Raw genomic sequence first — 14926 nt, 5'->3', positions numbered from 1 at the left:
ACAATTCTTTTTTCTTTTTCTTTTTCCCCCCTCACACTATCCTCTATCCACACTTTCCTATAATATGATGCTACATGTCAAGACTTCAAGAAGAATTGGAAAAATGTATTTTATTGTAATATATAACAATTCATTTACTTTAAAGATTTATAGCAAGGATTTTTATTCAACCTGGCTCTGTTCTAGAAGGCTCACTAGACTCCCAGTGGATGGTTCTTTGTCCCTTTCTCTGTCACACCAAAAACTACTGGAGTTTTGCTGTGACAGAGAAAGGGACAAAGAAAGACGTTATTCTTGTCCACTGCTATCTGACTGTACATTGAGTTAACACAGGGGACTATTTTTACACTGAAGCCCATGGACATGTCTCCTGATTTTGAATACGAAACTACTTCATTGGATATTGCACAGCAAATGTTTACAGTGTCTGTGCACATTTTTTACACACACACACACACACACACTGTTTATTCATTTTCTACAGTTTATCCGAACTTCTCAGGTCACGGGGAGCCTGTGCCTACCTCAGGCGTCATCGGGCATCAAGGCAGGATACACCCTGGACAGAGTGCCAACCCATCGTAGGGCACACACACTCTCATTCACTCACTACGGACAATTTTCCATAGATGCCTATCAACCTACCATGCATGTTGTTGGACCTGGGGAGGAAACCGGAGTACCCGGGGGAACCCCCGAGGCACGGGGAGAACATGCAAACTCCACACACACACAAGGCGGAGGTGGGACTCGAACCCCCAACCCTTGAGGTGTGAGGCAAACATGCTAACCACTAAGCCACCGTGCCCCCCACTCATATTGTTGTATGTATGAATCGTGGGTGTTTCTTTTCTTATTTTGTCTGTCCCTCCCATTTGAAACAATTTTTGGTGCAACTGGAATCTTCATATTCACTAATACATATTTTTCTTTGTTCCCAGAATTTTTAAAGAAATAAGATGTAGGTCATTTGTATAGAAAGCTCCTTCTGACTGTCTTCATTGTCCAGTAGGAAGTCCTATTTCTCATTTTAAAACTTGTTAATGTTTTAAATTCAATTTATTTTATTCTCTTTATTACTCTTGTGTGTATTATTTAATTCTTTGTTACAAAATGCCTTATAGTTATGCAAATCATGTATTATGAGGGTCTTTGTTATACAATATCTGAGGTTTACATTTAGGGTACTTGGCAGACATCCTTATCTATAATATAAGTCTCTGCTTAACTTTAAAAATAAATACATATAAGGCCGTGTCTTCAGTTTCTTGTATAGAATATGTGTAAATAACTTTTTTAAACAAGTCAGGATAAAAACGGTACAATTCAACAATAAGGACACAGCAGCAATTCTGTGATATCGGTGTTTATTTCTTTCCAGTGTTTTTGTTCTTCTACTGAGCACAGACCATTACGCTTGAACAGTGTAAAATTAATTCGGACCTATTTGGAAATATAACAATAGTCTCAGTCTATTACAAAATACCCTGCTATTTACTGATAGAAAGCAAATATTCTACAGTCTCTCCAGGTTCTCCTGCCACCCGAGAACACACGAGGAGAGCAATAAACATCAGCCGTCATTAGGAATGATCGAAGAGGACAAAGTCAGCGGGCATCAAAAAAAAAAAAAAATCTTGTTGCCAGAACACACTCCTTCAAATGTCTGATTTCATATTACTTATTAACATAAGCAAAGTGACTCCTAATAATATGCACACTATTAATCATATTCAAAGCAAAAAAAAAAAAGATAAATTATTTATAGCAATAAATGTAGACAAATATTTAAAAATGTCTTTTGGGTTGATCTGATGATTTGTCATCTTTGGTCCAATAATAATCGATTATAATAATTATTTAAAAATTTGATCAGAGAGTAGACATCTCTGCTTAACCTAGACGATATTATTCCAGCTTCATTTTTTCATAATTTTTTTTTTAATGGTAACACAACAAATATTATGTCTAGATTGTTGTCCAGCTTGTCATGCGATTTAAAAGGGAAAGAATATGGTGGTGATATGATCAGTAAAATCAGTGAAATTACATCAGGTTCTGATTAATGAAAATGGCAAGCATACTGGAGAGGAGGGAGGAGGAGGGGATGGGAGAGGAGACAGAAGAGGAGGAGAGGAGAGGAGGAGGAGAGAGGAGAGGAGAAAAGAGGAGAGGGGAAGGAGAGAGGAGGAGAGGAGAGAAGAGGAGAGGAGAAAAGAGGAGAGAGGAGAGAAGTGAAGATGGGAGGAGAGGAGAGAGAAGGAAGGAGAGGAGAGAGAAGGAGAGAAGAGGAGAAGCACTGATTACAAAACACCTTTGGAAATGATACTTATTTTAAGTGTGTATCTGCTTTTTCCGGGTTAATAACTGTGTATCAGCACATTACTACTTCATCCACAGGATTAATAAACACGTGGTACAGATTTGATTTTACACGTAATCTGCTGCTCCTGGAGCCGGTTGTCTCAAGACATAAAGAAACAACAACAACAAAAAAGCGACGTGTCATATAAACGGCATCATAAAGCTTAAACCACTAGATGTCGCTGTATATGTGGAAATCGATTATCGTTACGACTACATACTTTCAGTTGAGGGGGAAAACTATTGAACTGTTAAAATCATTTAAAGTGTAGATAAGCAAGAGGATTTAACACAAGGTAAAAATCAAGCATCAACTGTTCAAGTCAAATTCTGGCATAAAATCAAGCATAAAGAAAAAATTCCCAACATTTTTATTTTACAGAATAGTAAATATGTATTATTATTATTATTATTATTATTATTATTATTATTATTATTATTATTATTATCGTTATTAATAATAATAATAATAAAAACAACAACAACAACAATAATAATAATAATAATAATAATAATAATAATAAGAACAACAACAACAACATTGTTAATAAGTATCCCTTTTTTTTCTTTTTTGACAGAACCAAGCTTTAAATTTTGGTATGCAGCTAGGTATAAATGCAATGCAGTTTATGATAATATGATCATTTAAAAAAAAAGTGTTGTGTAGATGAACTAAAATATTTAAATACAAAAAAATGAAAAGTTGAGATAACACAAAATAGGAATTTATCTGCAGATAATGATCTAGGGCTGCTCTGGTTCTTCTATACAGTTTTTCAGGGCCAGAAATTCTTAAAGAATATTCCTAACTAAAAATAAAAATGCTCAGAATTTCACGATTAGGTGATTATTTACATTCAGTGGAAAACATAGCAGACGTATGGTGTCAGAAACTCTAAAAACACTGTCTAAAAAAAAGTTGTGCCTTTGCAATTTAAGCTGATTTTAAATTCCCTGTGCTAGAGTACAGAGTCAAAAACAACAACACTGTGTCACCATTTCTATTATTTATAAACCTTAGCTCTTTTTTCTTTATTATATGTTTTTTTTATATGTGACAGATCGTAGGTGTTTTCTAAAATAAATTATTCCAGACTTCAGTGTGACACCTCGTTCGACTTGTTCCAAGTGGGGAAAAAGTGTAATAATTATATTAATAATAAAAATATCTACATTCAGAAATATACAGATCAAAAGTGAGAGATCCAAAAGTAAAAAGTAAATACACGTAGCTGTGTTGTTGCTGTAGCAATTATTAATTATGCTTGACAGCTAATTATTTGCAAGTAATAACGATTTTCACAAGACCTGGCGGATAAGGTTTGTGAATTCAGTGAAGGTGATAAACACTGTAGTGGATACAGAAGTTGTCCGCGTTCCACCTTGTCACACCTTTATATTTTAAGACATGAGAAAAATGAAGGTAATTTTAAAGAACTAACTGAAACAGCATGCAAGAACACCATGCAAGAAATCCAAAATATGCTGCTTTGACTTTTAACAACCTGTGAAGTTTTTGGTTTAGACTCATGACAGATATTAATGTTTCTATGATTAGTAAATTATACAAGTAATGGGTATATCTGCATGCTTAATGTTAAACTGTTTACAGAAAACTTCATGTAAGATTATTGCAGGGGTGTGTTTGGCTGGGCACTTTTAAAAAATTCATCTACTCTGTATATAGCCACTTCACAACCGTACCCGAATAAGTTTCGGCTATGGAGGGTTATACAATCTAAAAATACATCTTTCACAATGACATCTTAGTAAGTAACTACGTACAATTATCGTCTATGTACAGCACCATACGTACATACTTTAGTTTAAAGTGTCTTTTTGTCTTTCTATGCCTGTACTGTACTACCACATGTATGTCTTTGAGGTGTCTATCTGTGAGCTTTGAGGATCGACGGACCCTTCTTTCTCTTTCTCAGTTTCGTTCTCCCACAGGTTGATGAGTGGTGGGTAGAGCTCGTTGAGGGGAATCGAGGTGGCGTGTTGCATGTACTTCTTTAACGAGTGATGGCAGGACTTCTGCTTTATACGTCTTCCCATGTAAAACACCAACAGAGCCATGATACAGATGGCAAACATGGAGCCCATCACCGCTGCCAAGGCAACATTGCTCGGTTGGGCTACTATCTCCACAGCAAAGCTGGCTTCTTTGGTGGTGATATTGATGCAGGACTGCTGAGTTTGCTGCTCTGTCGAGGCCATGGTCAGGCAGACTTGGTATTCTGTTGAGGGTAACAGGTGCGTGAGGTTGTATTCTTGAACGTCCACCGGGACCTTTGCCGTGTAGCTAATGTGAGGGTTGTTGATTCTCATAGTGGCACTGAGCCACTTGGGTTGGGGCATCTCATTGCTGGAGGCACGGGTAGTTGGGTAAACTTTCCACTCCAATACTACTGATTGTGCATGGATGACTTTTGCAAGGATAACCAGGGCACCAGTGGTGTTCCTTCCCCCTTGCTGGTTGTTTTTCTGTCGGTCATCACGCCAGTTACTCTTGTCTACATACACAGAAACACTTCTGGTGTCTGCACCTTCTGTATTCCATGCCACGCATGTATATAAACCTGCATCCTCCGGCTCGACATGAACAATTTCCAGAGCTCCTTGGTCCTGCATTCTGTGGTTCTTTGTGCCACTGCTGCCCTTATTCAGTGCTGGGGAAACCAGTTCTGAGGTGATTTTGTCACCTGTTGGTGTTACCCAGTAAAACTGAGGGACAGGGTCACCCACGGCACGGCAGTTAAGCGTCAAGGGCTGACCAGCTGTGACGTTCAGCTTGGGAGGAAAACTAGCCAGAGATATGGCTGGCAGACAGGTGTTACTTGCCATGTCCCAGTTATTTGACACCACTTCCTGGAGAGGGTGCCCTACTAGGTTGGGAGGAGAGGCACACATAGTGATCTTGGATTCCAGAAGCTTGAGACTTGACTGGTTACCAAAGACTGGCCCCCATATCGAGAGACAGTCACACCTGAGGGGGTTACTATGGAGGCTGACTTCATCCAAGTTGGGGAAGGAAGCTAACACCTCCTGAGGAAGGAGGGTGAGGTCATTGTTGTGGAACAGCAAAGTGCGCAAGCTAGCCATGCCACGGAAAGCTTCGCGGTCAATATAAGACAGACGAGGATTGTTGTAAACCTCCAACTTGGCCATCTGCGGGAGGTTAAAAAACGCATTTCTTTCCACAGCCACAAGCTCCTCCATGTTGTTCATGCTGAGCTCTTCCAAGTGGGCAAAGTCCTGGAAATCACCTGCCTGCACATACACAATAGGATTCTTGTTGAGGTCGAGGAACTTCAGGTTTGGTAGAGCACGCAGTGCATCTCTGGGCACTTTTGTCAGTTTATTATCAAAAAATGAGAGACTCTCTAGGTATTCCAGTCCTTGAAAAGCTCCAGAAGGTATGTCCCTGAGGCCCATGCCAGCTAGTACCAGACTGTGCAATTTAGAAAGAGGTTGAAAGTTCATATCTTGCAAGCCAAGTATAGTGTTCTCACCTATCATGAGGATCTCCAGGTTTGGAAGGGATTCAAACCACTGACTATCAATAGCTACCAATTTGTTTGAATTTAGATGGAGCCTAAGGAGGTTCCCTAAACCGGAAAAGGCATGTGGGCCAATTGAGGAGATCTGGTTGTGATTTATATAAAGCTCCTCCAAGCTGATTAAATCTTTCATGCAGAAATCAGGCAGTTCTTTAATTTGATTCTCCTCCAGGTAAAGAGTGACAAGCTGGGTTAAGTTGCCCAGACCGACATCTTGGATTTGTGTGAAGTGGTTCTGAGAGAGGTCCAACTCGGTGAGGTTGACAAGGGTCTGCAGTTCTGAAGTCACCACAGAGATGTTGTTGCTTTGGAGAAGCAGCACCTGAGTGTCAGAAGATATGTTTCGTGGGATGGTGCTCAAATGGAGCTCGTTACAGTCCACGGTCTTCGCCTGGTGGTACACAGACTGAGGGGTGTACCAAGGCCGTGTTTCACAAACACACTGCGCTGGGCAGAATGATGATGCCAGGGAACAGTGACATGCAATCAGAACAAGGCAGATGGAGAGCAGTGGAGTGGAAATGGCAGTTCTCTTCATGCTGAAGGTCTGTTGGGAGATCTCAAGTGCTGGTCACACTTGCCGATGTTTTGGAAAAGCAGGCTCAAGATCAAGATCAAAGAAAGGCGTTGGCTCATTCAGTCCTGCAAAACAGACAGCAAAGAAAGAAATATGTTATATGCAAGAACGTAATCCAGGCTATTCAAATATTTATTTTGTGTCCTGTCAAGTAAAAAGCATATACTTTAGATGAATGAATGAATGAATGAATAAATCAATGATTGAACGAATGCAGCAAACATTTACAATACGCTCAACATGACTGATTTTTTTTGTTTCATGTTTTCAATAATGACACTATCAATAATTCCCCATAGGCATTCACTATATAGCAGCATTTTATATAGCAGCATTTTATAAGGATACATCATGTTCATCACATGATCTGGTTTCAGTCAGTTTTTAGTGTGTCCAAACTATGTTTCGAATCTCATACAAACTTTCTCTCATAAATTACGTAATCTGTATGCAAAAGACATTAACCATAATATGATAATGTATTATTTAGGTGTCTTTCATCTCGGTCAAACCGAGAGCAACCTTTTGTCGAGTGTACCACAGCGTGGCCGACGTATGCAAAAAAGCACCTGCCAAGCTCACAGAGGGGAGAAGATAAAAGCAATAACGCATCAAAGAACGAACTCTCCGAGTTGTCCATCTCGATACTCCCGCCGAATGAAAGCAAGCCTCTAAAAACGATGTGAGCTTGTAAAGGCCAAGCCCAAGGCTTCTTTGAGGACCGTAAGCAATAAAACGGTGAATAAAAAGTGAGCACCAATGCTATAAAAAATATTCAGAGTGCTTTTACTCCATCTTAAATCTACATATAACACGATACAACCTCAGGGCAGGGAATATCACAAAAGCTCAAAATTGTATTTAAGCTTGAAACACTTTATACACATAACTTATATGCACATATTTTTGAAGATCTGCTTTCTCTCACTCAAAGTCAATGCATGGGAAAACAGGCCTAAATCTTGAATCAGCGAATTACTATTTTACCCATAACAATACTTTTCTTTATCAAATATAATGGAGAATTTGATCTTGAACTACATTGGCATCAAATAAACACCTGTTCCCAGCTGACACCTCTGTACTAATGAGCTGATCGGAGCTGACAGAAAGTGAAAGGAGGGAGCCGGAGGCTGAAAAACAGAAGCCGCCAACAGAAGCCACTCTCAGCTATTCAGCCATAACACATCACAGGCTGTGAACCAAAACACCCGATTTAATGCATGAAGGGATTTATAATTACCTGCTGAGCTGAGACAGAGATCAAGGACTACAGTAAGGGCCTATCAGTAATGGTGGTAAAGAATGCTAAGAATTCAATTCTGCTTAAACTGAAACTGATAAAAAGGATCTGAAAACATATCTTTTTAGTTTATTTGACATTTCTGTGAACCACTTCAGCCATGTGATATAAATGTAGCTTCGATCTGACAGGAATGCATTTTTATCCCCAGTTGGTCCAGTTGGCCTCGACAGCTACTATGTGCTGATTAAAAGTGTCAATGACAGAAAGGTGACTATAGCTACCATGCAATCAATCATATTTCCCTGTGGGACACCCCTCAGAGTCAGAGCTGCAGAAAGCCCGGCTGCCAACGCCTAACTGGCTTCATTTTAGTAAATCATATTCAAGAGCAAAAGCTGATGAGCGAAAACCCGACAAATTCCACATTGGCATGTAAAACAGGCTGCCTTTTCAGATCTGCGGCTCCTTTAATGTGTCCCTTACGGTGGAAACCCTTCACTTCAACTGCACTGCAATGGTTTGAACAAAGGCGGAACATGGACTTGACGCTCTGGAAGTGGCAGGAGATGAAGATGAAAACAAGCTTGGAATAATTTCAACCTAATGTACCATGTTCCCATGACCCTGCCCTGCTCTGTACTTTGATTCCTCTCAAGAGCTGTGCACAAATTGACTCTCCGGTGGCTTTTTCAGAATGTCGAAAGACAGGCCGGAGTGAGTGCATTATAATGTTCAAGAGTGGCCAACAAAGGAAGGAGAAGCGCTCTTTTCCCACCTGATGCTATGAAGAGGGAGAAAGTGACCCAGATGTGTCTAAAAATGGATATTCAAAGCCATGTCTATGTCTTTCTTGCAGCCCCTTGAGCATTCCGTTAAGTCTACGGATGTCTCTGAGTAGAGACATTCAGCTCTTAGACCACTTATGTTCATCTTCATGTAAGAGTCTATTTATCTGGTCTGCAATTAAAACCAACCGACACCATCCCAACCACCGACACCTTGACAACCACCAACACCAATGTGTTATCGGAAAATATAGGAAAACTATCAAATGCTTAGGAAACGTTTATGCAGGTTAGATAGAAATTATGTTAAAAAAAGGAAAGTTTCACATGTTGTCTCATATTAAACATCTCTTTGATTTTATACCGGGGGACACGGTGGCTTAGTGGTTAGCACGTTCGCCTCACACCTCCAGGGTTGGGGGTTCGATTCCCGTCTCCGCCTTGTGTGTGTGGAGTTTGCATGTTCTACCCGTGCCTCGTTGGTTTCCTCCGGGTACTCCGGTTTCCTCCCCCGGTCCAAAGACATGCATGGTAGGTTGATTGGCATCTCTGGAAAATTGTCCGTAGTGTGTGAGTGTGTGTGTGTGCCCTGCGATGGGTTGGCACTCTGTCCAGGGTGTATCCTGCCTTGATGCCCGATGACGCCTGAGATCGCACAGGCTCCCCGTGACCCGAGAAGTACGGATAAGTGGTAGAGAGTGAGTGAGTGAATGAGTGAGAGTGATTTTCGACCTTATTAGACATTCTCCATCTTTCTAGATTTTTTCCATCTCTTTATATTTCCAGAATCCAGATTTTAGAGAGTGAAGCGAAGAGTTGTTACTGTACATCACACACTGACCTGGCAGGAAGTTATGTAACGGTCCAGATTTCTGAATGTCTATCAGTAAAATCGAAGGTCTTCCACCAATCTGTCCACGGACGCTAACTAAACTGGAAGGTACAAAATTAGATTTAAACCCCAAATGTCACGTTTTGCATTGAGGCATGATTAAATTGGTACCAGAACATTAGTGATGAACCCAATTCTACTAATTTGGGAGAGAATTAACATTTTAAGCCGTTTAAGCTAGTGATACTAAGATGATGAGAATGAAAAAAAGGCCACAGAAGAAGAACTGCAAATTAATACCACAAGCAAAAGTCCATGAAAAGTTTCATCCTGGTGACCTTCGATGCATGAATTTGGACCAACAGCACAACAGCTCTGGTGTGTAGTCCTCTGCATAAGAAGTGGAAGAAGTGTACTCTCTGTTAGATATCTCTTTAAATCTGGTTCAAATTAGGAAAACCCTTTTTTTCGTTCGAGAAAGGAGTCTAAATGCCAACCTGTCTGGTTCTTTTTTTAATTCAGAAGGCAGTGTAGAAACCACAGTCTTCTGAAGTACCAGAATTTAAAGGTAGCACCTCATAATCCCGTGTTGGATCTAGAGCCTTGTTCAAAAGCTGGCTGGCTTTTCTGTTCTTACCCGTAGACAGAATTCTTTTGTATCTTTTGTATTGTCTCCAGGCCTGAGATCCAACCTCTGACATATGGTTTTGCCTGAGTTCAAGTGGAGCCATTTTGGCGTTTTCTTCACTTGTGAGAATTCTGTAGCTCAAGGCTACGTTTGTGAGTGGATCAGCTGCAGCCTAGCATGCCCCGGATACTTGTGATGGTCTCCGGCACGCCTGTCTGATCGCATTAACAAACAGCGCTCTAGTGCAGGATCGTCCCCTCTCGACCCTTCCGCACAGCAGGAATGGGGCCACCTTGCCTGGTGCCATGGCAACCTGACAGGAAGTAGGAAAAAGGATGCACCCTCAGGGCTGCTTTCTGGTCTCGCATAAAGTCGGAATGTTGCTACAGTATAACTAAATGCACCGAGATATATGGTGGGGTGAAAAAAAAGGGAAAAAACTGCTATAAAACACGAAAGAAAAAAAAAACGTTTCCTGCCATCGTGTCCCTGGAATCCCACTGAACAACACACTTTATTTATTTATATACAAACACCACTGTTATAAAACCCAGGAAGACCTTTAAATGATCTGAGCCAAGTGACAGGGCTGGGAAAGCACTCCAGGAAGTGAGACTGAGAACCATGTGTGATGTTTTGAAAAGGAGAGAGTGATGAAAGCGTTAAAAAAAGCCTCTTAACTCCAGACAAACAGACTCTGAAAAAAAAGCATCCTCAAGGAGCTTGTAGTGTAACATTAAAGCTGTATTTTAAACATGAGCTAAAGATGCAGTTCTGGAGTTTAAAATCTATTTGGGTACTTGGTATTTGGGTAAATAAATAGAAGTACTTTAAGTCAATACATAATATATAGGTTTGCTAACAAACTGCCCGAAAAATAAAATAATTAAAAATAATAATTTAATAATTTAAAAAAATTATTTAAAATAATAATAATAATAATAATAATAATAATAATAATAATACATAATTATTATTATTATTTTAATAATAATAATACATAATTTAATATAATAAAATAATAATTTAAGTATAACATTTAAGTATACTTCAAATGAATGTCTACAAAAATAATAACATAATTTACAAGGTGGAAAATACATTTATTAAAAATGTAAAAAAAAAATTATTTAAAATTATATATATTATTTACAAAAATTATATACAATATATATTATTATAAAATTATATACAAAATGCTGTTTCTAATCAATAATAATAATAATGATGATGATGATGATGATGATGATAATAATAATAATAATAATAATAATAATAATAATAATAATAATAATAATAATAATAATAATACATTCCAGCATAATATATTACAGTAAGTCTGTTATATTGTCATATTGCTCATCCCTATTGCAATGACACGTTAATATACTAATCGGTTCCCCAACCGAGCGAAAAAACCTGAACTTTTGAGCATTATCTTCCTGCCATTGCTTTCTGATGAGATTTCACCGCATGGATTCACAAACAGATTCTAAGAAACGTTTTCCAATTAACCCACAGGGCAAAAGGATGTCAAATCAAAGACATTCACAAAATGGTTTCAGCTATAACCTTGTTTTAATAGAGGAGAGCAGATTATTATAGTACGTTCCTGTTCTAAGGCACCCATTAAAGCAAGTGTAGGGCTCCTTAATGTGACACTGTGATAAGCTGTAATGGTAGAAGATACTGACATGTTAGTCCAAGATACTGCGTCTTTACAGTACATGTGGTTTGGATAAAATAGATAAAATTCCTTTGGGGGTTTCCTCTGAGTTCTTTGGTTTCCTCCACCAGTTCGAAGACCTGCGTCGTAAGCTGACTGGCATCTCAATGTTGAAATCAGTTCAAAATGATGAACATTAATTGATAGTATACACAAATTGCTACACAAATTATAACTTTATCACAAAAACACTTGTATAATTGCTAAATGTGATCTAGAAATTACAAACTTAATCATAAGTGTTTGCAATTTTGTGTATGAACGAGATAAAGACATAAATGATGTGAATAAAGTCTTTTTTTATATATCTGAATTTGTTGTATTTCTGTTTTGAGTGAAAAGTACAGAAAATATATTTTGTCACTTTCTGTCGACATTTTGTCGGCTGAACGATTTTTAGAAAATAATTACAGATGCGAGAAAACGCAGTGTTGAAGCACTGATGTATTGATATTGAGTCTAGTTCTGTTTCTAATCAGCATTTTAAAAGAGTCGGATAATCCGAATGACTGGAAAGCATAAATTGAATTGAAAGCAAAGCCTTCATTAAAGTACCAGAAAATCATTTTGTTCCTACATAAATATCTTTGATCATTTATCCATTTTTGCACAACTAATAAAAACTATTCGACAGAAAACGCAGGCTTCCAGCCAAGCCTGTCTATAAGCTCCGAACCTCCAGCGCCTGACAGCGTAATGCTGAGTGACAGACGGAGTCTAATCCCCATGACCCAGTCCCACATTAACAACAGAGTCCTGAGCTCCATGCTAGCACGTCTGTGTAATTCCTGTACACTCGTTTTCCCTTGAAGCCTTCGTATGGGATATTTTTCAGTGATATCAGGCAATACTAAACACTGGTCCTGACACTGTGTTTATATCCTCATTACTGTAGCTGTAATATTTAACCAAGCTGCCAGCACTGACTCACGGATCAAAATGATTCACAGCACGCACACGGTTTTTACAGAGACAGACGATTTAATGAAAACATGAAAAAAACAAAACAGAACGAATGATCATAATTAGGTAACAGAACAGAAGGACTAAAAGCAAAACACTGGACCTCTGAGGTTTAGAAGAAAAGGACCCAGTTTGGTTTTAACAGATCAATAAGAAGATCAGCGCTGATCATACACTATATCCATGCTTCTACAAAATGAGGTTCAAAACCATGCACCTTATATACACTCTCGTTATCTAAAACCACCTCAGCTGCTCTTTGATTATCACCTCTTTTCCTTTTGGTGAAATATCAACTTTCTGGAAGCTATTAATTCCCATTCTTCTGAATTCTGAGGCATCTAGAGATGTTCCAGCTCTAGTTGTGTCAGGACTCAGCCCGGACTTTGGCCACGTGCTTTTGTTGATGTTCTATTTTCACGTGTCTGCCCCGCCCTTGTCTCGTCCTCCCCGCCCCTGTTTCTAATGTTTTAATTGTTGTTAGTATTTAGTTGAGTTGATATTGTCTAGTCTTGTCTCTGTGTCCTTGTTTTATGTTTTTTTATTTAATAAATCCTGTTTATTTTACAGGGGGCTCGATGGCTTAGTGGTTAGCACGTTCGCCTCACACCTCCAGGGTTGGGGGTTCGATTCCCGCCTCCACCTCTTGTGTGTCTGTGTGTGTGTGTGTGTGTGAAGTTTGCATGTTCTCCCCGTGCCTCGGGGGTTTCCTCCGGGTACTCCGGTTTCCTCCCCCGGTCCAAAGACATGCATGGTAGGTTGATTGGCATCTCTGGAAAATTGTCCGTAGTGTGTAAGTGTGTGAGTGAATGAGAGTGTGTGTGTGCCCTGCGATGGGTTGGCATCCTGCCTCGATGCCCGATGATGCCTGAGATAGGCAAAGGCTCCCCGTGACCCGAGAAGTTCGGATAAGCGGTAGAAAATGAATGAATGAATGAATGTTTATTTTACGCTATCCTGCATTTGGGTCTATTTTATCCCAGCGTCGCTGACAAGTTGTGTCCTGCTTCATAAAGAATTCGGACATTCTAAGAGAAGATGCCAACTACATGTGGTTAATACACATTTGTCAGACTGTATACTTATAATCACACCCTCCGGTGTCACCCAAATGAGGATGAGGTTCCCTTTTGAGTCTGGTTCCTCTCAAGGTTTCTTCCTCTTCCATCTCAGGGAGTTTTTCCTGGCCACAGTCTCCTCAGTCACCTCAGGCTTGTTCATTAGGGATAAATACAAACACATTTAAATATAAGTCTAATATTAATCTTAAGCTTTTGTATTATATTAATCTTTGTATAATATTATTATTTTTTGTACTATATTTCTTATGTTCTATAAAGCTGCTTTGAGACAACATCTATTGTTAAATCCGCTGTACAAATAAAATTGAATTTGAATTAAAATTTTTTGGAATTATGTCACTATTATAACCAAAGCTCAAGTATATAAGAAAAAAAGAACCAGTATCATTTGTTGGTATCTCTCTGGGTTTTTCCACTACCTGCGCCTGGTTCATTTTTCTGCAAAACATGCATATTTAAACTAGTTTTTACTTTAGTGTATTTTGTCTATTTAATTCTGAGTTGAATGTTGATTTTATTAACCGATAAACAACTTGGTTATGATTTGAATCCAATTACTGTTTAACAATAAACGTGTCCCTTTGGTGTCGGAATCTCACCCATGTTGTTTTATTCATTTATTACAAATACACAATTGCAGATAAGCCAAAACATACACTACACCAGTGTGAGTAATACTATTCTCAATGAAGTCTCAGGGTGTTTTCAGAACACACTCTGATCATTTCATCAGGACATCATCGTTCCTCTTCACCTGTTACTGAGAAAAGCTGTTATACAAAATCTATTATATATATTAAAATATTTCTTATAAAATCTGGGAAATGCATCGAAAAAAAATTTCACTGTGCATTAATGTATGTGTGTCAAATAGCGTCTTCTTCTTCTACGTTGTTTTAAAATGCAAAGGATTCTTCATTAGCAGAGAAACATCAGACATGATTGATGTTGCATGACACTAGTTAAACAAACATAACAAGACAGTTACCATCATGTTGTTATACAGACTGGTTCGTCGGTCTGTTGGGTCGCATTGAATTCTCATTACAAGTGAACCGCTTCAGATTTCGTGGTGCAGAACTGAGTGTGACTGTCGTGTTCAAATATGTATAAAGGATCCACTCTAAAGGGACAAAAACACACCAGGCTCTGGATCAAAA

General features: G+C 38.8%; 1 protein-coding gene across 2 annotated transcripts in view; it reads right to left on the bottom strand.

Moving 5' to 3' along the window:
- Positions 1–2062: 2062 nt before the first annotated feature.
- si:ch211-180f4.1 (uncharacterized protein LOC100144405 homolog) overlaps positions 2063–14926 on the bottom strand; it is a 48725-nt gene continuing 35861 nt past the window's right edge. For both annotated transcript variants that reach the window (XM_027151319.2, XM_047823125.1), the window contains one exon: positions 2063–6569. In XM_027151319.2, coding sequence (XP_027007120.1) covers positions 4228–6465 — 2238 coding nt within the window. In that variant the 5' untranslated portion in view covers positions 6466–6569 and the 3' untranslated portion in view covers positions 2063–4227. The remainder of the gene's footprint in view (positions 6570–14926) is intronic.

The sequence above is a fragment of the Tachysurus fulvidraco genome, chromosome 14, assembly GCF_022655615.1.
Source record: "Tachysurus fulvidraco isolate hzauxx_2018 chromosome 14, HZAU_PFXX_2.0, whole genome shotgun sequence".
In the NCBI taxonomy this organism is placed as follows: Eukaryota; Metazoa; Chordata; class Actinopteri; order Siluriformes; family Bagridae; genus Tachysurus; species Tachysurus fulvidraco.
The sequence above is the reverse complement of the archived record's forward strand: the minus strand, read 5'-3'. Positions and strand labels throughout refer to the sequence as shown.